The sequence below is a fragment of the Mesoplodon mirus genome, assembly GCF_964341445.2.
Source record: "Mesoplodon mirus genome assembly, chromosome: 4".
NCBI classification, from domain to species: domain Eukaryota; kingdom Metazoa; phylum Chordata; class Mammalia; order Artiodactyla; family Ziphiidae; genus Mesoplodon; species Mesoplodon mirus.
In genome coordinates, this window is record NC_138979.1 from 35423441 (window position 1) to 35445059 (window position 21619).

At 40.5% G+C, this 21619-nt stretch overlaps 1 protein-coding gene across 1 annotated transcript in view; it reads right to left on the reverse strand.

Moving 5' to 3' along the window:
• ADAMTSL3 (ADAMTS like 3) overlaps window positions 1-21619 on the reverse strand; it is a 394591-nt gene that overhangs the window by 226826 nt on the left and 146146 nt on the right. Inside the window, 2 exon segments of the mRNA XM_082617479.1 lie at window positions 4004-4240; window positions 16009-16054. Coding sequence (XP_082473605.1) covers window positions 4004-4240; window positions 16009-16054 — 283 coding nt within the window.

Sequence of the window (21619 nt, forward strand, 5' to 3'; positions counted from 1 at the left end):
CTCTGCATTTGCAAGTAGATAAGACTCATTTATTCAACCAGTTTTTAAGTGAGGACCTTTGATGGGGCCAGACATTGTCAGGGTACTGGGGTATGGCAGTGAGTCTAAATGTACCAATTAAAAAGACAGAGAATGTCATAGTAGATCAAAAAACAAGATCCAACTATCTGTTGTCTGAGGAAACCCACTTTAAATATAAAAGCATCTATAAATTAAAAGTAAAGGGATGGAGAAAGACACAGTATGCTAACATTAATAAAAATAAAGCAGGGGTAGGTATATTAATTTCAGACAGAGCAGACTTCAGAGCAAGGGGAGTTATCAAGGGCATTTATGAATGATAAAGGTGTCAATACTCCAAGAAAACATAACAATTCTTAATGTGTATATGCCTAACAATGGAATGCCAAAATACATAAGGCAAAAACCTACAGAACTGCAAGGAAAAGTAGATGAACCCACTATTACAGGTGGAGACTTCAATACCCCTCTATCAAAAATGGATAGATCCAGCAGGTGGAAAACATTGAGAAGAACTAAATAAATGGAGAAACATTCCTTTTTTGTGGATAGGAAGATTCAATATTATCAAGATGTTAGCTCTTTCCAACTTGATTCCAGAAAGTTATTTTGTGGATATTAACAAACTGATTCTAAAGTTTACATAAAGAGGGAAAACACCCAGAACAGTCAACACAATACTGAAGGAGAAGAACAGTGTCAGAGGACTAACACTGCCCAACTTCAAGGCTTACGAATAAAGCCAAAGTAATCAAGATGGTATGGTATTGGAAAAAGAATAGACAAATAGATCAATGGAATGGAATAGAGAGCACAGAAATCAACTGACATGAATACAATCAAATGATCTTTGACAAAGGAGCAAAGGCAATACAATGGAAAAAAAAGATAGTCTCTTCAATGAATGGTGCGAGAACAACTGCACATCCACATGCAAAAAAATGAATCTAGACACAGACTTACATCCCTCACAAAAACTAATTCAAAATGGATCATAGACCTAAATGTAAAATACAAAACTATAAAACTCCTAGAAGGTAACCTAGAAGAAAACCTAGGTGACCGTGGCTATGGTGATGACTTTTTAGATATAACACCAAAAGCATGATCACTGGAAGAAATTACTGATAAGCTGGACTTCATTAAAATCAAAAGCCTCAGGACTTCCCTGGTGGTCCAGTGGTTAAGACTTCGCCTTCCAGTGCAGGGGCTGCGGGTTCGATCCCCACAGGTTTGGGGAGCTAAGACCTCACATGCTGTGCAGCCAAAAAACCCAAACATGAAACAGAAGTAATATTGTAACAAATTCAATAAAGACTTTAAAAATGTCCACATCAAAAAAAAAAAAACCCTTAAAAAACTAAATGAAAATAAAATAAAATCAAAAGCCTCTGGTCTGTAAAAGACACTGTGAAGAGAACAAGAAGACAAGTCACACTGAGAGAAAATATTTGCAAAAGACACATCTGATAAAGGACGGTTATCCAAAATATATAAATAACTCTAAACAATAAGAAAATAAGCAACCCAATTAAAAAATGGGCAAAAGACCTGAACAGACACCACATCAAAGAAGATATATAGGTGATAAATAAGCATGAGAAAAGATGCTCAACATTACATGTCATTAGGGAATTGCAAATTAAAACAACAATATGATTCCCCTACATACGTATTAAAATGACCAAAATCTGGAACAATGACACCACCAAATGCTGGAGGTGATGTGGAATGACAGTAACTCTTACTCATTGCTGGTAGGAGTGCAAAATGCAGTCACTTTGGAAGACAGTTTGAGACTCTCTTACAAAAATAAACATACTCTTACCATCATACAGCAATCACACTCCTTGGTATTTACCCAAATGTATTGAAAAGTTGTGTCCATACAAAAACCTGCACATGATGTTTATAGCAGCTTTATTCATAATTGCCGAAACTTGGAAGCAACCAAGATGTCTTTCAGTAGGTGAATGAATAAATAAAATGTGGCACATCCTGACAATGGAATAATACTCAGCACTAAAAAGAAATGAGCTATCAAGTGATAAAAAAAATAGAGAAAAGTTAGATGCATATTACTAAGTGAAAGAAGCCAATCTGAAAAGCCTACACTGTATGATTCCAACTATATGACATTCTGGAAAAGACAAAACTATGGAGGAAGTTAAAAGATCAGTGGTTACCAGGGGTTAAGAGTTGGGGGGATGAGTAGGCAGAACACAGAGGATTTTTAGGGGAGTGAAAATACTCTGTATGAGGGAAGGGATATGGGAACAGATGTATATGTATAACTGATCCACTTTGTTATAAAGCAGAAACTAATACACCATTGTGCAGCAATTATACTCCAATAAAGTTGTAAAAAAAAAAAAAAAAAAGAAAATATTCTGTATGATACCACAATGACAGATACATGTCATTATACTTTTGTCCAAACCCATGGAATATCCAACTCCAAGAGTGGACCCTAATGGAAACTATGGACTTTGGGTGACTATGATGCATCAATGTAGGCTCATCAATTGTAATAAAGGTACCACTCTGGTGGGGGAGTGTTGAAAATGGTGGAGGCTCTGCATGTGTGCAGGCAGGGGGTATATGGGAAACATCAGTACCTTCCACTCAATTTTGCTCTGAACCTAAAAAGTTTTAAGTTCTTTTTTAAAAAGGTGGGGAAGGGGAGAGAAGAGTTCAGGAAGAGCCTGGAAAGGTAGGCAAGGATCCTGGATGTCATCATCAATGCAATGACAAGCCATTTAGGGATTTTGGTGGGAGGAGTTAAAAACTCTGATTTAGGCTTTAAGACAATCACTTTGGCTGCTGTGTGGAGAATGAATCAAATGGGGACAGTGTTGGAAGCTGGGAGATCAGGACAGGAGGCTATTGTAGTTTAGGTCAGAGCTAATGCGGGGCTTAGACTAGGAAGGAAATCAGTGGAGACAGAAATGGTGGATTCAAAAGAGGCTTTGGAGGTAGAACTGACAGGACTTGACAATGGATTAGATGTGTGGATTGAAAGAGAAGAATCAAGAATGACTCCAGGGTTTTGTGTTGAGCAACTGGAAGCCATTTTCTAGATGAAAAGATGTAGGAAGGAGAAACTAGTCTGAGGAACAAGACCACGGTTCATCTAAGCATATGAAGTCAGAGATGCCTGGCAGTGTCTGACACTTAGTAGATGGTTAGGTTCATTTGCTGTTGTTACTACCATTTTTGTTATGAACATAATAGGGTAGATGGAATACTAGGCATTCATTATGTTTACAATTTTTTTTCCAGTGATCAAAGGAATGGGGTGGAATCCTATCCTTTCCCTACTATCCCCATACTGTCTCAGCAACCTGTCATAGTGCCCTGAATCCTCAGACCCATTACAAGCAGTGGGGGCTTTTACCTCAGACACACTCACTGCAGCTCTTCAAAGACCACTCTGAAAAGCCTGCTGGAACACATTCATGCTAATTAATTAATATATAAGTCATTGCGCCCAAAGACCCAAAACAATGAATTAGTTTTAATAAGAAAGGTCAGAGAATCTATCAATATTAGCCTTCCAAAGCAGTGATTCTCGAAGTGGGGTCCCTGGGCCAGGAACATCAGCATCTCCTGGGAATTTGTTAGAAATGCACATTTTCAGGCCCTACCCCAGACCGACTGGATCAGACATTCTGGCATTGGGGCCCAGAACACTGTGTTTTAACAAGTCCTTCATGTGATTCCGATGCACTTTCAAGTTGGAGAACCACTGATCTAGAAAAACCACAAGTCATATATTGCAATCTTTTGATTCTACACGGGCAAAATTTACACTATTTTAAATAAGTAAAACATAAGCTACAGGTAATACTCCCTAAAAAAATTTTACATTAAAAGGATCAAAGACAATATTTCATCTGCGTGAACAAAAGTGCAGAAGAAAAATTGAGAGTGGTCGTGGCACATCCTTGAACCAGGGGTACAGGAAGTAGGTGTGGCTCACCTGACAGATGCCGCTGATACACATGTCCAAGGAGTCAGCATTGCAACGAGTTCCATCCAAGACCTTGGGTGCCAGCTCCACTACCAAGTTCTGTCCCCGTGCGTGACACTTGAGCGCGCAGGGGGCAGCAGGATCATTGTACTCTGGAAGCCACTCATAATAATGCCCCTGATACTGAACATCATTGTAGGCTGAACACTGCTGGGCTCTGAAGTCCTCCGCATCCGGAGGGCAGTCCTGGGGGCAGAGAAAAAGGGCCACATGCACATCATCCAGTGAGATGGGCCAGCAGAAGGCTGAACAAGTGTACCTGGGTCCCATGAGAGCAGACCCCAATTGCTTCTCTCCCAGAAGTCACTTCATTCCTTCACTTCTTCTTTTTTTTTTTTTCCTTCAAAACAGAATCTGTACTATGGAATTCTACTGGTACCTCTGTGATAAAGGAGGGGATCACCTCATTTATTCTGATTATTTTTAAACCCAGGTTGTTTTCTCCAGTTAATTAAAGCTTACCATACTTAAATGCCAAATTTTGCTCTATTTTAACCACACTGAATATATATTTTCAAATGCATTACACAACCTCCTTCTTTTTGAGACAAGGGAAAATGGAATGTTTTTGATTTTTCCAGGTGACCTAAGGTCTTCATAGGAAATATTCATTATCTTCCATGCCTTTAGGAGCCATTTCAATGTAAAGGGTTGTTATTAACTGGCCCCAAACTGCTGTGCTCTGTGGGGACTTGTGTTTGTTTCATTGCTTTTGTCATTGTTATTTAGTTCATCACCTTTCCTCTCTTGTTTTCAGACCCCCTGCCATTGCTCTTTACTGGTACCCAGTGCCTGCCTTCAACAGGCTCTAGAATGGAAAGAGATAATGCAGCTTTTTCAAATTCTGTCTACAACAAAAGCAAATAAATCCCAAGTTAATACCCCAAGGAGCTCTCATAATAATAGGACAAAGTGTTTGTACAAGTCTTGATGACTCAAGGGTCTTTTTATTAATTACTAATCAATCTCATCAGATACTTCCAAAGCAAGATGCTGGATGATAAAAATGTTACTTTACTCTTCAAAACTGAGCACACTGTGATGACCTAGAAGGGGTGGGATGGGGGGTGGGGTGGGAGGGAGGCTTAGGAGGGAAGGGATATATGTATACATATAGCTGAGTCACTTTGTCGTACAGCAGAAACTAACACAACATTTTAAAGCAAATATACTCCAATAAAAAAACAACAACAAGAGGAAGGAGTACTTGTAAGTTAGGCATAGAGAATAAAAATTGAGAAGCAACTCCAAAAAGCTGTAATGGCCATTCAACAGTACCTAATAATGACTTCAAAGCTAGTTAAATCCCGACTAGAAAGTGATGAACAATAAATAATGCCTACTCAATAAGGGGCTGCAAATAGACACAGAGGTAAAGTACTTTTGAAACTTTAGATAAGGGAGCTTATTATTTTTACAAGTTTCCCCAGAAGGACAAATGACCCCCAAAGTACACTAATGTTAGCTTAAAATTATTAGAAGACACTTGTTTTAGATTATATTATACTAATAATTGTTTTTCATTTATTTTTTCAAATAAGCCAATTAATTCTAAAAGCTCAGCAACAAACAAAGCAAAACAATAAGACAATTAGCATAAAGTTTATTTAAAATAGTCAGGGTTTCCCTGGTGGCACAGTGGTTAAGAATTCACCTGCCATTGCAGGAGTCCTGGTCCAGGAAGATCCCACATGCTGCAGAGCAACTAAGCCCGTGTGCCACAACTACTGAGCCTGTGCTCTAGAGCCTGCAAGCCACAACTACTGAAGCTCACGAGCCTACAGCCTGTGCTCTGCAACAAGAGAAGCCACGACAATGAGAAGCCCGTGAACCACAATGAAGAGTAGCCCCCGCTCGCTGCAACTAGAGAAAGCCCGCACGCAGCAATGAAGACCCAACACAGCCAAAAATAAAAACAAATAAATAAATAAATAAATTTATTAAAAAAATAAAATATTCAGTATGCAACTCTACACACAGTTCTATTAAAATTTATAGAGCATTTTTTGCTATAAACATATCAAATACTCACATTTATAAAATACAAAGATTCACTCAATATTAAAGACATTGCTTACATTTTAATATGCAAAAATATAGATATAAATATATATATCACCTGATGAATTTCCAGAGACTTAAGCTGAGTGAAAAATGCCAATCCTCCAATCTTACTCACATGATTACATTTATACAATGTTCCTGAAGTGATAAAATTATAGAAATGAAGAACAGATTAGTGGTTGCCAAGGACTAAGGATGGGATGAAGCTGGAGGAAAGTGGGTGTGGCTATAAAAGGAAATGAGAGATCCTTGTGGTGATGGAGTTACTTTTTTTATTTTTATTTTTTTTGCGATACACGGGCCTCTCACTGTTGTGGCCCCTCCCGTTGAGGAGCACAGGCTCCAGACGCACAGGCTCCGCGGGCATGGCTCACGGGCCCAGCCGCTCCGCGGCATGTGGGATGCTCCCGGACCGGGGCACGAACTCGTGTCCCCTGCATCGGCAGGTGGACTCTCAACCACTGCGCCACCAGGGAAGCCCTGGAGTTATTCTTTATCTTGCCTATGTCAATATCAATATCCTGGTCCTGACACTGTACTATAGTTTTGCAAAATCTTACCATTGTGGGAAACTGGGTAAAGGCAACATGGGATGTCTGTGTATTATTTCTTACAACTGTATGTATATCTACAATTATCTCAAATAAAATGTTCAATTTTAAAAAAACAAAAACAAAACAAAACAAAAAATAGTTGAGCACAAACTTCCCAATTAACGGGAATGAATTCATTGTATACAAACTTCCCAATTAAAGAAAATAGATACAGAAAGGCAATATATTATTTTTTTCTTATTGCAAAATAAATAAATGTTCATTGTAAAAACTTTGGGAATAGTTTCTATTCAAAAAAAGAATAAATAACAAAGATTCTTATACATAAATCTTTGCATAACTTTTTGATTATTTCCCAAGGACATATTTCTGGAAATGAAATTTCTGAGAAGAAGAGTGTGTCTCATGAGCTTTTCAAAATATTACCACATTGCCCTCCAGGAAGGTCTTATTATTATCATCAGGCTATATAAGTTCCCTTTTCTCAGTACCTCCTCTCAGTTTGGATATTATAATTTTCTAAAATTTTTTCCAATCATAAGTGTTACATAGAATTTCAACATTTTAATTTGCATTTCCTTCTTATTATTTAGGTTTAATATCTTTTCATGGGGCTTCCCTGGTGGCGCAGTGGTTGAGAGTCCGCCTGCCGATGCAGGGGACGCGGGTTCGTGCCCCGATCCCGGAGGATCCCACATGCCGCGGAGCGGCTGGGCCCGCGAGCCATGGCCGCGGAGCCTGTGTGTCCGGAGCCTGTGCTCCGCAACGGGAGAGGCCACAGCAGTGAGAGGCCCGCGTACAGCAAAAAAAAAAAAAAAAAAAAAAAAAAAAAAAAAATATCTTTTCATGTATATTTGCTTTTTGTATTAATTCTTCAAAAATTTCTTGTTTTCTGTCCTTCACTTATCTATTGGAATGTTTGTGTTTTTATTATTTTTAACAGATAAAGCTATTAAATTTCATAGTGAAGGTATCGACTCTTTGTCATTTGTATTAGAAATATTTTCCCCATTTAATCTTGTTTTTGGTGCTTTATGAAGTCAAGAAGTTTTGAATTTTTATGTAGTCAGCTCTATTCATATTTCCTTTTAAGGTTTCTTTCTTTACTAATGAGATATGCTTTTTCCTCCCTGCCCTGAAAACAGATAAATACTTAAATGTATTTTTCTAGTTCCTTTATAGTTTAGCAATTATGTTTAACTCTTTATTACATTTGGAATGTATTCTGATCTATGGGGTGAGGTAGAAATCTAACTTTATTTTTCTGAAAATAGTTATTAACAAATTATCAGCCAGAATTTTAAAATATAATTTCTTCTATTTATTCCCTTTTTACCACTTAATTTTTGTATTTTACTGTGTTTATGCTTTGGGCCTTGATAAAGTGCCTAAAATCCTTTTTGGAAGTAAGTAGGGAATAAGTAAAATATAATTAGTAGACTTTGCCCTGAAATTAGTTGTATTACTTTGCTGTGAATCATTCCAAAATCTTCTATTACATCCACATTTTTCTTTGTTTTCACAAAATTAACCCTTAAGCTAGGTCACACCTATGGAAGAAAGTATCAAACTGCAGAAGATTAAAACTGGATGTCATTTCTGTCTTGGAATGAGGACATCTTCCATCCAGCCATAGAGAAGATCATGAGTGACAAAATTATATCACCTCCTCTTTCCTCAATCAGGGTCAATTTCTTCTGTATCTGACTCTTTGAAACCCAGAGAGTATAAGAGAGCAGGGTAAAAATAACTTCCCTTGCATTAGGCTCACTTAGCATCTTAAGCACACTTGAGGAAATACAAGTGCTAGCTGTCTGACTCTTGAATGTCTTAAACTCCTCAAACCAAAGAAGTTTCACAAAATCAACTATGGTTAATTAACAGAAGCCAGCCTAAACTGAGCCCTTGCTGAAAGGGTGGCCAGGTTTGTATGTGTGACCTAGCCTCCTTGGCCACAGTTGATTATCAGAGGCAAACATCTGGTCCACGCCAGGTCAATATTTCCCAGGAATTCAGAATTGCAACAAAAGAGCTGGAGCTGAAAACTCACATCAATCTGGGCTGGGCTAGCCATTTATTTTATGTGATGCATGTTGAAGCAAAGTGAGCCAGTTCCCACAGCAAGAGCAATGAATTAGACATGAAAGGTCAGATAATAAAACATGGGTTTCAGTTGAAGGAGTAAGTAACCTGGGCTTCACTTTCTGATTCCCGGGTCCAGGCCCTCAAGATGTACTTATTCCTAAATTCCGCTAAATATCCACTCACCCATCCAGTGAATCCCATTTTTCTTGAGTTAATTTGAGTGGGTTTCTGTTCCTTACAAATGATGATCCCTGATTAAGACCGCCGTATATCTAGCCCATGCTTTCTAGTTTACCAGGAAATATTACTGACATTCTCTCTTCACTACCACCCTTTGAGCGAGGTAGGTCAGGATTATCATTACCCTCGTTTGTGTAATGGAGAAAACTGTGATACAAAAAGTCTTCAGTTGCTAGCCCAAAGGCATACAACTAGAGTATGACAGAGCCAAGACTGATTCCCAAAGAAACAAGCATTCCATTATATGATACTGCTTTCTAGTAATCTTGGGGGACATTGACTACTTACATTAAATGCTTTCATTTACATGGCATTCTTCCACTGTCAACACTAAGTCTGTCTAGTCTGGTTCAGATGGGTTGCATGCCCTGGCTCAAGACAATCTAGGGATTCTTGTGTCTAAAGTTTAGTTGACATTTAGGAATCTTGGATGCCAAACATCCATCTGCTTTCCTTTCCCTGAGAAGCATTTCTTCATATTAGTTAAGTTCAAGACAACACTTATTTATTAAATATACTTTATGGGTTTTGCCTAGGTGACATGCTGTAAGGAACACAAAAGAAGAATATAATCCATCAATTACCTGGTGAGCTTGTTATCTTATTGGAGATGTAGCATCTATGTGCATGGAATACATTGAAACAGTGGGTTATTTATTACTGGTATTTGTAGACTTACATTAGGACTTTGCAATGAAGGAAATAAAACTGTTATCCAAGAGTTAAATTTAAAAGTGAATAAATGGAGCTAATAAGGAAAGAGTAAATCTAATAAGGAAACAATAGATCCTAGATCAGGAAGACCTGACTCAGTCAGGAGTGGGTACCCAGACTGGGAGGCATAGAAAAGGAGAAGGAGGAGAAGGGGAAGAGATAGGGGGAGGGGAAGAAGGAGAGGGAGGGGAAAAGGGAGTAAAGCACAGCAGATAACGACCAGCGCCCATTCGAGGACCATTCTGAAGACAGGGGTCTCCTTTCCTCCCTAAAGCCATGAGAATACATAAACCTGTATGAACAACTTAGGGAGAGAAGCCAAGACAGGAGGATTACCTAAGAAACTGAGTACTTTTATGCAAGAGAGACAGACCATTACCTAAGAGATGATTTATATAATAGGAGTGGACCAAGCTTTAATTTGGGTTAGATATTTAATTTTCCTCCTAGATAAGCAGTGAGTAGGGACTCAGGAGAAGCACAATTTCTGTATAAGCAAATTTGAGCATTTTATCTTCATATCCATGTTATAGTATGAGTTAAATTTTGTGATCCTCTTATATAACAAATGCCAAATTTTCTAGCATAAAAATAAATTATTGTAGGTGGCTACTATCAGCTAGAACAAGAAAATGATGCATCATGAATAAGTAACATTTCAGAAGGGATCTGAAGGATGATGTGATGTGAATAGGACAAGATATGAGAAACGATATAAGCAAAAAAGAAACAGCAAAAATAAATTCAGTATCTATGAGGCACAGCCTTGTCCAGCCAGGGTGAAACGTGTGTGTTGAATAAGATGTAAATCTTACCATCTTTTGGAGGTCCTGAAATGCAAGTAAGGGGAATTAAAAGCAATTGGAATCCACAGAGAAGAGCAACATTAAAAAGGGACAGAATAGGTAGCATTTTAGGAGGGCCAGTATGGTAGCAGGATGGACTGGAGTTCTGCACATAGATATGAGAAGAAGTGGCCCTAGACCAGAGTAGAAGAAATGGCAATGGAAAAAAAAAAAAAAAAAAAAAAAACTCTAAGAGAAAACTGTCAGAAATTAGCCATTCATGGGATCCAGAGTATAAAAGATCTTTCAAGGGTCATATCAAATGTCACCTCTTCTGAAAAGTTGTCAGGGAGCCCAGGGACCCCACTGTGCAGAATTAACCATGCCTCCCTCTGTGCCCATATAAAAAATGTGTTCATGCTACAAAAACACTCTTACCAAATTATGATACACTTATTTTTAAAAATATGTTCCCTTTGCTTTCTTCCAGCTTTACCTTTAATTTCATATACCCTGGTATAAAAACATACAAGTAGTGAGTGAATTCAGGCATTAGGCCTCCTTGCTGACATGCATGACTGCCCTTGGAACGTCTCCACTTGCTCTATATACACCCCTGATAAGGATAATTCTTTCCTGGGGCCTCTGGGGCCCAGCCCTGGCTGGAAGAGCCCATGCTGAGTGCTGATCGGAGGGTCATGTCTGAAGATGGCGGTTACCTGGAGCCCCAGTACTGCACATAGGCATGTTCTGTTCCCCTAATCTCCCTGGCCCTTCAGCCCAAAGCCCCATCTCCCCTTACAGAATGAATGCAGGGAGAGCCGCTGAACCGATGCCTGATTTCTCAGGGAGGGAAGTGTGGTCCTCGTTTCCTGGTCATGCCTCCCACTCTGCCACGTGAAGCATGGGCTCCTACATACCACGAGTGGAATTTCTTTGTCTGTGAGCTCTGAATGCACGTCCTTAACACATCCAGACTCCATAACAAAAGAACTTTCAATCTTTCTTGAACGCCTGGAACCTGCTTTTTTCCCAGGTTCCCTGTCTTCCGCTGACACTGACGTGGGCAGAGGTCAGAAATGTAGCTGTCAGGGTCGTTAAGCCAGATCCTCCCCTGTGCTGGGGATCCCTCCTGGGCTGCTGGAGCGGAAGGCCCAGGGGCATGGAGGATATCATTTCAGTTGCCTCTGCCTTCAGCTCCCTCCCTGCCCTTCTCTGACCTTTGTCCCTGGCCAGCTGTGAATATTCAGAAGGCCCTTCCTACTGTTCTTGGGGTTGAAGTTTCTATAATGGTATCGGAAAGTGTAATGTTCCTCCAATTACCTTTGCAATTCATGTGCTCCTGGGCTGTTAGAAGTGACCTTGCTGCTGTCTGGGTGTCATGTCATTATCTGACAAAGCTCGAGACCTCTTCACACTTCTTTCCAAGAAGCATGATGTAGCAGAGTGATCAAGAGCACACACTTCCAAGGAGCCTGGAACCTGACTGCCTGGGATTAAATTCAGCTCTGTGACCCTGTGCAGGTTACCTAAATTTCCTTCTCTGTAAAAGTGGAGATAAAAATAACACCTACTTTGTAGGGATTATGAGGATTAAATTTATTTATTCATGAAAAGGCACTCAGAACAATGCCTAGCATTTAAGAAGTCTTAATAACTCTGAGCTATTATTGTTGCTATTAAATTATTAACTGATCTTGGTTAGGGGTTAGAAAGCTGATACACATGTGGCAAACTCCATGGTCCGGAGGGAGGCTGAGAGCCTGAGCCTTCAAATAATCACGTGGAGGAACAGAAGAATTAGCAACCTCGGGAATAGGATTGAATGTCAGGTCTCTGGGGCTCACCGGCGGTGACTTCTGCTTCTCCGTAAAGCACAATTCACCTCCCTATGTGGCCATTGATGGTGACATCGCTTGGATGGGAATGGGAGATCTTGCACTCCCATCAGATGGGATGCTCAGGTCCCCAGAAGTATAGGTGTGAGCATCTTTGAATCACGAAGCAAGTTTCCCTCAAAAGAGTGCCTGACCTGGGAATCACTAAAGGCAGCTTCCTTCAAAAGAGTGGGTGATGAGCCCCATCCCCAGGGAAAGGGGAGCCACTGACTAGTGAACGAGCATGGCCCATCTTCAGTGAGGCCATTGGAAGGCAGGGAGAAGCAACAGCAGGGCTCACAACTCAGTTCTCTCTCCACTTGAGATAGACTACAGAGTAGTTCCCACTCCTGCTCTCTGGACTCCTTGGGGTGATGAGAGATGAAGATTTCAAGAGGGTTATTCTAAATCCCTAACTAATAAAGCAGGAAGCTTCTCCAGTAATTATATGTAAAAAAAGAAAAAACAAGATGTGACCATATTCATACACCGAGTTCACTGTGGTTACATCCACTTAACGGCACTTGACACCCTTGAAACGTTTCTATGTTATATTCCATGGAATATACCCGTATAATCACTCCTGTAAAGGAACAGACTTCTTACAGATCATGGACACTGCAGCTGGGACTGCCTTTATCCACATCTGGTCTACAGTAGGGCTTGAGTATCACGGCTGCAGACACTTGGCACATGGAGATGGAGGGGTGTCTTGCACACTACAGATGTGAAAGACCTGCCACAGGGCTACCTTATTTCCCTGTAAGGAATTTTGTTGGAAACTCTGCACTTGCAATGGCAAGCACAGAAATTAATGTCATTTTCTTATGAAATCTCTCTACGGACTCTCTTAGGACTCCAAGTCTGAGAAGTAGAAGAGGGTGAAATTTACACTGCTGTCCTCCCCCAGTAGCTCCCACCTCCTAAGCATCTATTTCTCACCAGCCTGGAAGTTGTAAAGGTTTCTGCAGACTCTCCCGAGGGAACATCAATTAGAGACCATGTGTACTCCCAAGACCCTCGGAGCCTCAGGGGCATCAGATCTTCACTCAAGCACACCAAAGTTCTAACCATTGCAACTAATATGCACCGATTTTAGTAGATTACATTTTATCTCTACATTGCATGGCACACTCCTAGACTCTTATAACACTTGTGTTGAAAAGAGCTGCCTTTTTGGAACTAGCTAGAGTAGAGTCTCTCTCACTCACACACACACACACACACACACACACAGAGAGAGAGAGAGAGAGAGAGAGAGAGAGAGAGAGAGAGAGAGGGAAACCCTAGAATGAAATCTCAGAATGGAACTAGCTAGAGCAGTCTCTCTCTCTCTCTCTCACACACACACACACACACACACAGACACACACACACAGAGAAAGAGACAGAGACAGAGACAGAGAGAAACCCTAGAATGAAATCTCATAATGTAATATCTTGATCTGGACATTTAAAATGAATTCTCCTAGATAGCTTCACAGAGTATTCCTTGATAGCATACTGTTGTGAAATTTATTCTGGAATGACTGCAAGGAATTTGCCAGACCAATTTGTCTGAGAAGCTGAGCTGTCCCATTGTGTTCATCAGAATAATGCACCCTCTCCAAAGATGGTCACAACCTAATCCCTAGGACCTGCAAATAGGTAACCTTACATGGCAAAAGGGGCTTTGCCCAAAGCATCCTTTGACTAAGGTTAAGGACCCTGAGAGGGGGAGATTATCCTGGATTATCCAGGTGGGTGAACGGTGCTCAGCTGTGATCACAGGCAGATGTGACTACATAAAAATGGAAAGAGAGATGCAATGTTGCTGGCTTTGAAGTTGGAAAAAGGGGCCACAAGCCAAGGAATGTGGGCAGCCTCTAGAAACTGGAAAAGACAAAGAAGTGGATTCTTCCCTGAGACTCCAGAAGGAATGTAGCCCTGCCAACACCTTAATTTTAGCCCAGTGAGACCCGTATCAGAATTCTGACCTCCAAAACTGTAAGATAATAAAAAATTTGTATTGCTGTAAGCCAAGTTTGTGGTAATGTGTTGCAGCAGCAATTAAAAAATAAAATGTACCCAGGCAAAAGGTAGTAGATGGAAATGTCTTGTGTGTAAAACCCTGAGGCTGCTAATACATCCACGTGCCGGTGTAAGAATGAATGCTAGGGGACTTCCCTGGTGGTCCAGTGGTTAAGACTCCACGCTTCCAATGCTGGAGGCATGGGTTCAGTTCCTGGTCAGTGAACTAAGATCCCACATGCTGTGCGGTGAGGCCAAAAATAAATAAACAAAATTAATTAATTTAATTAAAAAAAAAAAGAACGAATGCTAGACTCTGCTTGTACCTAAATGCCAGCCTGTGTCTGTGCTCGGTCAACCTCTCTCCCTCCTTCATCCCCACCTGGATTCCAGCTCATTTAATGGTGCAACCATGCGCATGTGTATCTCTCGATTCCTCAAGTCCATCCTGTCACAGGACATGTGAAACCTATTTGCTTTGTCTCCCAAAATCCCTCCTAGGACAGAGTGGGCACAAATCTGGCTACCTCAGGGCTGGGTGATATTGGATTTTGAGTGCCCTATAAATAAGCACGATTTTTCCCACCAAAGTTTGAGAGAGAAACATTTCTGCTTCGCCACTGATTAAAACAGACTGAAAACGTGGCTCGAGCTCCACAGACAAAAGGTCCTGCTAACACTGCCTATACTCCACTCCCCAAGTCTAGAGCTTGAGGCTGTCCAAAGAGGAAACGTTTGGGTCCATCGAACAGAAATGCTTACCCAGGACCGCTGTCTCACACTGGCCCAGGACAGAGAAGGAACAGAGACGGGCAGTCCCTCCAGAAGTGAAACATGTAAAATAAATGGCACAGCTAATTGAGAAAAATGGATTTTTTAATAAAACACCTAAATCTCACTTAAATCTTCAGATTTTCAGAATTTCCTTTGAATTCCTGTCATTTTGAGTCGGGTATATATCACAAAAACCCGAAATGTTTTACGTGGAGAATAGGATTGGTGCTTTCTGACATTTTATTTTGCATTGCACATTTGTATATTTGAATTTTAGTTTTTGTTTGTGTTGATCACTGTAGAATGAGAGCAAGGTTTACAAACCCTTCCTCAGGTGTGGTTTTCTTGAGTCACCTACAGTACTCCTCAACACAGTTTGCAGGGAGCGGGACAGGTGTTTTGGAGCAGGAGAAACAGCACTAGACAAGTTCAAGTTCAATGCTTCCTTTGCAGCCTTTGGAAAATACTTTCACCTCCCTCGGCCCCAGTCCCCTCATTTGAAATAAAGAAATAACCACACCTCATATGCCAACATCTCGGAGACAGTTGTGAGGGTCAGGTGAAATCCTACACATAGAGCACTTTGAACTCTGAAGGCATTTACAAGTATTATGTATTGTTTCTATGAATTCAGAAATTATTAAATGCTTACCAAATTAGATCATACGTGTGAAGTGGCCTAAAAGGGTAGTATCAATGGCAGGTATGAGATATACAAAACCTGTTGTCAATTAAATGAATATTGAAGATTTCCACAATGAGTACCAAGAGGCCATTAGCTTTACAGTACATAACTTCAAACATGAACATGTTTTATGGGATTATATGTTTTTATTACATACAGAACTTACATGATTGCTGCATGTCTTGTATCGAATATTCTGCCCTTCACAATTCCTGAGGAAAAAAAAGAAAATAAGGATTTCATGGAAGTTGCAAGCAGGAAAAAAAAACAAGTGAAAACGAGGCACACGTAAAACTTTTATTAGTGCCCATTACCTCAAAGATTCAAAGTTTAAATTCTAAGAAATAACTTTCAAGGATCAGGAGGCCGGGGCTTCCCTGGTGGCGCAGTGGTTGAGAGTCCGTCTGCCAATGCAGGACACACGGGTTCGAGCCCTGGTCTGGGAGGATCCCACATGCCACGGAGCAGCTGGCCCCGTGAGCCACAATTACTGAGCCTGCGCGTCTGAAGCCTGTGCTCTGCAACAAGAAAGGCCGCGATAGTGAGAGGCCCGCGCACCGCGATGAGGAGTGGCCCCCACTTGCCGCAGCTGGAAAAAGCCCTCGCACAGAAACGAAGACCCAACACAGCCATAAATAAATAAATAAAATTAAAAAAAAAAAAAAGGATCAGGAGGCCAAAAAGTCTCATGGAAGTGTCACATTAAATACAGTGAATTCTTTAGTTGAATTAATGTAATAATATTACTTAAGCACAGTTTTTATCCCAAGGTCTATATAACCACTGAAATTAATGTACACTGTGTGTGTGTGTAATGTGTGCATAGATGTTTTCTTTTTCTATGAAAAAGAAGGTAAAACTACAGGCAGAAGTATTTGTGTAGCATGTCCCTGTAAGAGAATTTCTCTTCCTCACTCTCTGAGGTCACTAAGTTAGCTGGGCCCTCTATAACCTCCCTCTCTAATCAGTACGATGGTCTCTGTCAGAAATTTGCCTGAGGCAATGCTTATATTTTACTTCAGCCACCAGCCTTATTAAACAAATGCTACAAAATAGTGTTGGGGTGGATTTCTTAGGATACCGATCCTCTAGGATCTGAAGTCATATACGCATGTATGTATAAGCTTCAGAATCCTCCAGGGATGACGACACTATCCTTCCCTCCAACCACTTGATTTGGGACCCAGCCACTCATCTTCCAGGCAAGCTTGCCTTTTGGATGTTTGGAATTCCATCTGGCAGGTCCTTTCCTCAGTGCAGTGCTTGCTGCTCTGTATTTTACATTAACTCCTTAAAGATAATTCATCTGTGAATGGGATCTTTCCCAGTTTTTCCATGGAGTTATGTTTTTACCCTTTATGTGTCTCTGGCCAATTCAATGGCAAATTTGGAGCAAGAAAAGCTAAACACAGGCTTAACTCGCCATTTTGAATTAAAAGTCAAGCATTAATTTGTTTTAGAATAGTTAGTCCTGGAAGAAGAGAACTTTTTTTTTGGCTGTGTTGGGTCTTCATTGCTGCGTGCGGGCTTTCTCTAGTTGCGGTGAGCGGGGGCTACTCTTCGTTGCGGTGCGCAGGCTTCTCACTGCATTGGCTTCTCTTGTTGCAGAGCACGGGCTCTAGGCGCGAAGGCTTCAGCAGTTGTGGTGCTCGGGCTCAGTAGTTGTGGCTCGCGGGCTCTAGAGCGCAGGCTCAGTAGTTGTGGTGCACGGGCTTAGTTGCTCCGCGGCATGTGAGATCTTCCCAGACCAGGGCTCGAACCTGTGTCCCCTGCATCGGCAGGCGGATTCTTAACCACTGTGCCACCGGGGAAGTCCCTGGAAGAGGAGAACTTTTAAAAAGTGGATCCAAAGAGATCCTTTTTTGCTGGTGTGATTTAAATATGAGCCTATATGAAATGACTGAACAAGTCTATTTCAGCAGTGTATAACTCACTGCACATACTTTCTGACGATTCTATTTTTATCAATTACAAAAAGAGTAAGTGAAAACTACTAACGTGCCAAGAAGTATAAAGGAGGAAAACCAAGCATTAATCCCATCATTGGGACTTCCCTGGTGGTCCAGTGGTTAAGAATCCGTCTTGCAATGCAAAGGACACCAGTTTGATCCCTCGTCGGGGACCTGAGATCCCACATGCCTCTGGTCAACTAAGCCCAAGCGCCACAACTACTGAGCCTGCTCGCTCTGGAGCCCATGCGCCCGTGGCAACTAATGAGCCTGCATGCCACAACTAGAGAGAAGGCCGCGCACCACAACAAAGAGCCCATGTGCCACAACAAAAGATGCCCTGTGCCACAACTAAGACCCCACGCAGCCAATAAATAAATAAATATTTTTTAAATCCCTTAATAATCTAGCATTTCATCTTCCAGTGTTTCTGCCCTGATTTATTTACAGTTGTGAAATCATACAGCCCATTCAACTTCGTATTCATTTTAATCTAATATTATAGCCTTTTCCCATTTTATTAATAATTCCTTGGAAAAAAATTGTTTAATGACTACATAATAGTCCATAATACAGACATTACTTTTTTTGTAGTTTTGAATTTGAATTTTTTTAATTGTGGTAAAATACACGTAACATAAAATTTACCATCCTAACCATTTTTAAGTATACTCTTCAGGATTGTAAGTATATTCACATTGTTCTACAGACATTACCTTTTGTGGGTATTTGTGCTGCCTCTTCTTTTTCCCTACTTTTAAAATTTACATACATTAAAATTCACTTTTGGGGGGTGCACAATTTCATGTGTTTTCACAAACCCATACAACTGTGTAAGCACTACCACTATCAACATGTGGAACAGCTCCATCACCCCATAAATGCCCTCAGGTTGCTCCCTTGTAGTCAACTCCTCTCCACCCTCAGCCTCTGGCAACCACTGATCTGTTTTCTGCCTCATTAATTTTGCCTTTTCCAGAATGCCATGTAAATGGAATCATACCGTGTATAGTTTTTTGAGACTGACTCCTTTCACTTAATGTAATACATAAGAAATCCACCCATGCTGTTGCGTGTATCCATAGTTTGTTCCTTTTTCATTGCTGAATAGTATTCCACTGTGTGTATGTACAACAGTTTATTTACCCATTCACCGACTGGATATATGGGTTGTTTCCAGCTTTTAGCAATTATGAACTAGAATGTTGTAAACATTCACATACAGGTTTTGTGTGAACATAACTTTTCAATTCTCTTGGACAAATACTAAGAAGCAGGATTGCTGAGTCTGCTTATTTTTTTTTTTTTTTTTTTTTTTTCCTTTTTGCGGTATGCGGGCCTCTCACTGCCGTGGCCTCTCCCGTTGCAGAGCACAGGCTCCGGATGCGCAGGCCCAGCGGCCATGGCTCACGGGCCCAGCCGCTCCGCGGCATATGGGATCCTCCCAGACCGGGGCACGAACCCGTATCCCCTGCATCGGCAGGCGGACTCTCAACCACTGCGCCACCAGGGAGGCCCGAGTCTGCTTATTTTATATAATGATGCTTTGCTAAACATCTTTATGCTTTCATTTTTGTTCACATTTAGGATACATATCTAGAAATGGATAACAAATGCCATTCCTTTTATCTTATGACTTCTTCATGTATGCGTTTTTAACTCTTGGTTGGCTAAGTATTATTTGATTCGTTGTTTTTTCAAGAAGGGTAAATGTCTCCCATATTATTATTAAACTTTGTATTTCACATAGGAAAGGCAATGCAGCAAGATATATTACTTTTTTCATGTTCCTTTTTCCTCAAAACTGTAGACACGTTTCATTGACCTTTGACATTTAGACTCAGAAGAGAAGTCTGATTTTTATTCTTTTGTACATATGTTTTATTTTTCTGCCTGGAAGCGCCTGGAAGCATATAGTGTTTTGTTTTGTTACTATTTGAAGTAAAAATTAGAGTCAAGGTGTACCTAGTTGTGTGTTTATTTTCATTGATTTTGACTAAAAATCGTTGGCCTTTTTGACTAGAATACTCAAGGTCTTTACTTGCAGTGCCGCATATTATTCTCAGATTATAATTTTGATTACTGCTCTTGTTCCAAGAATATCCGTAATTCTTAAGTTAGAGTTCCCTTTCTCCGCTCCTATTATTTCTTTATTGATCTATGATTTTCTCTAATATATATCTCATTTGTTTGACCTTCTCTTATACTTCCAAGAAATCTCCTACAGATATCCCTCCACATGACTGATTTTCTTTTTCCTGTAGTGATTATTTTGTATTTTATTGTCTGGTATGCTTTTTTTTTTTTTCCGGCCACGCCACGCAGCTTGTAGGATCTCAGTTCCCTGACCAGGGATGGAACCTGCGCCATGGCAGTGAAAGTGAAAGCCCAGAATCCTAACCACTAGGCCACCAAGGAACTCCACTGATAAACTTTTTTTTTTTTTTTTTTGCGGCACACGGGCCTCTAACTGTTGTGGCCTCTCCTGTTGCGCAGCACAGGCTCCGGACGCGCAGGCTCAGTGGCCATGGCTCACGGGTCCAACCGCTCCGCGGCATGTGGGATCTTCCCGGACCGGGGCACGAACCCGTGTCCCCTGCATCGGCAGGTGGACTCTCAACCACTGCACCACCAGGGAAGCCCCTGATACACTTTTTGACACTGCTTTTTCTTTCTTTGCAATCCTTCTTAAACTCACCCTTCTCCATCCACATCTCATACCATCCTCACCTTACTTTCTGCTCCAATTGCATCATGTACCTCAGTCTCTCCATATCTGTTTTCTGGGAGGTGCAGTCCCTAATGGGATTTAGAAAGTATACAGGAGAAAGGCATTTTGGAGTGAAAAGAACAGCACTACGGCTGCCTCCAAAAGCATTACCTAATTGATACTTAAATTTCTGAACTGGAATACAGACAAAGTGTCCAATTAGTTGCCTCTTTTTAATATAGTTCTCTTGACTTGTAGTTTAGAACATCTTCCTAGATTATCGCAATAGTTTGACCCAGTCTTAGTATTTTCTAACACTGTGTATTTCCATCTTTGTGACTCATCAGAGGTATAGGACTTTCAAATTTATTAAACTCTCAGCCAGGCTACATTAAATTTTAAACATTCCAGAAGCACCAAACTGGGAGTCTGGCAGGAAAAATTTATTAGGGTGGAGAAGTCGCTCTCTTGGTCAAAAGGATATGACTCCATTCTCCTGGGAAACAACAGCTATGCCAGTGGACAAGGTCATTTACTTACATGACTTATTTCATTGTGCTTATTATGTGTGGTTAAAAGAAGAAAATAAATTACAGAAAAAGTGAAAGGGTAATTTGAAGTACTCTGCTTTTTTTGGAAAAGCCCCAATTGAGGAAAGCAGCTAATAGATTAGGGAAGTGATAACCAAAATCTTCTTGTATTATGCTGACTTATAACCCTAAAAAGCTTTTGATTCCAATTTCAATGGGGCAGGCAAATTACAAAAAACATGGCTTAAGAGAGTATTTGAATTGATCTAAATACTGGAATACAAAAACTGTGGAAACTTACAAAGAATGACATTTTCTTTAAAAGTGTATTAGAACTTCAGAAATAATTTTTCAGATGCATTTTTAGTAATTGTTTAATTTTAGTTACTTAAATGAAAAACAAAACCAATTTTGAAAAATTTAACACTAAGAGAAAAGAACATATTTGCTGATGGCAGCTTGTGTCTCAGGCCTGCCGTGTAGACCATATGGTCGTGGTCTACACCCCACTGCCATCTGCTATGTCCTAACTGTGAGGCACTAACTTGCATCTTGAGTGTTGGGCCTGAAAATCTAAACCTAAAATGT